Genomic DNA, 1,912 nt, shown 5'->3' on the forward strand with positions numbered 1-1,912 from the left:
TAAACAATTCGTTAGTATCTCTGCTGCACCTTCAGCCTTTGAATTAAGGGGATAATAAAATAGCTTTGTAATGACAAAGTCTGTATTTTAAAGCAGGTGTTAGCACCTTCAGCGGTTTTGATTAGATGTAAACAAAGCAGAAAGCAGAGCGATTCAATCGTATTAAATAGTTTCCCTTGAGAATAGGTAGGTTGGTTGGGCGGGCTTTAGCTGAGGGCCGGGGGCGGTATTGAGGGGAGGTGTTGGGGGCGGAGAAGTACATATTTCACTGCAAAAGCTATAGTCAGTCAGTCCCTGGCAGAAATAACCCTTGAATAGCAAGATAATTTTCGTAACGCTTACACCTTCCAATTTTGCTTCCTCACCCTTTTTAAACGGTGCAATCATACGCTTCTGCCATGTTCAGAATTGTGAACGGTGAGGATTACAGCCCAGCGGTACAGCAACGAAATAGCCTCGACTTTGGGAAAGCCCCTTCCCTACTGTGGACGGACCATGGTGGCTCAAATGATCGGTGTGAAACTGGAGGAAATGGTAGAGAGAGCGGCCAGGACCGCGTCAAGCGACCCATGAACGCTTTCATTGTGTGGTCTCGTGATCAAAGGCGAAAGGTGGCTCTAGAGAATCCCCAAATGCAAAACTCAGAGATCAGTAAGCGCTTGGGATACGACTGGAAAATGCTTACAGAAGCTGAAAAGCAGCCATTCTTCGAGGAGGCACAGAGACTACGAGCCATGCACCGAGACAAATACCCGGGCTATAAATATCGACCTCGTCGGAAGGCCAAGAGGTCACAGAAATTGCTTCCTGCAGACTCTTCAGTACTGTGCAGCCGAATGCACATAGAGGAGACGTTGTACCCCTTCACATACAAGGACGGTTGCGCCAAGGCCACACGTTCACGAATGGAAAGTCGGTTAAGCCGCTCACAGCCCACGAACACAACCAGCTCACTCCTGCCACAGGAGCATCGCAGCAGCTGGACAAGCCTGAGCCACAATAGGGTAACCTAGGCTACGCAGACCTGCAGACGTCCCCTTTTACTATACTTCAGAGCCCGAACTTTCTCACGTCTATTTTCGATGCTGATTTCCTTACTCTCGCTGTCAAAGGCCCTATTCATCTCAATTTTACTATTATTTCACCTGTGACTTAATTTCAAAATAAGCCACATAAACATGTTTAACATGTAAAGAATTAGGACATTACAATATGACTGAACCTTTGTTTATGACCGCTTGAAAGAATACTAACTAGTAAGAAAGTATCTTAACAACACTGAAACTTCTTGAGTTCAAAGGCCATCTGTTTTTCCTATTAGTGGAAATATTTTTATATCTAATTTTAGTTGTTCCCGAGATTGGCCATGAGATAGGCGTTCATATATGTTAGTAGTCCGGTAATCGTCAGCATAGACAATAGAATTCTCACTCTTTATTTTAAATACTGTAACTCAAAACTATAGAGAAACACTCACGGATTTATGGTATAGGGAAAAAATGTCGCACTTCGATGGAAATCTTCCTAACTCCTAACCCACTCCCTCGTAGACGGCCTGTTGCTTGGTCTTTTCAGCTACTTTGCAGGTCTTCGTAAACTGCAGATAATTAGTGAATACATATGTACATTCTATCTTCTTTGACAGTTTATATTGGGTCCTCCTCCCGTTGTGGAAAAACCAGTTTTGCTGCCATTTGCAACTCAATTCCTTCAGTCCGCACAAACTCTGCACGCTTCGACCTCTATTTTGAACCGATTATAACGTCTATCGGGTAAAAAGAAATCTTTAATTAGCTCCTGTGGGACTCACGGTTTCGCCTCTTTTCCGAAAATTTTCTTTTAACAATGGCAAGGTACTTGTTTCTATTGCCGCTTAACTATTACGTTCCTGCAAGGAAGAGAGAGGGAGAGA

At 43.8% G+C, this 1,912-nt stretch overlaps 1 protein-coding gene across 1 annotated transcript; it reads left to right on the plus strand.

Annotated features, from left to right (window-relative positions):
• Positions 1-398: 398 nt before the first annotated feature.
• LOC309654293 (sex-determining region Y protein-like) lies at positions 399-1,003 on the plus strand (the record flags this gene model as incomplete). Its single annotated transcript, XM_082478852.1, is given in 2 exon segments — positions 399-783; positions 786-1,003. Coding segments are annotated over 2 exon segments (603 nt in total).
• Positions 1,004-1,912: the final 909 nt, after the last annotated feature.

The sequence above is a fragment of the Balaenoptera physalus genome (assembly GCF_965194825.1).
Source record: "Balaenoptera physalus genome assembly, contig: HAP1_SCAFFOLD_2489, whole genome shotgun sequence".
NCBI classification, from domain to species: domain Eukaryota; kingdom Metazoa; phylum Chordata; class Mammalia; order Artiodactyla; family Balaenopteridae; genus Balaenoptera; species Balaenoptera physalus.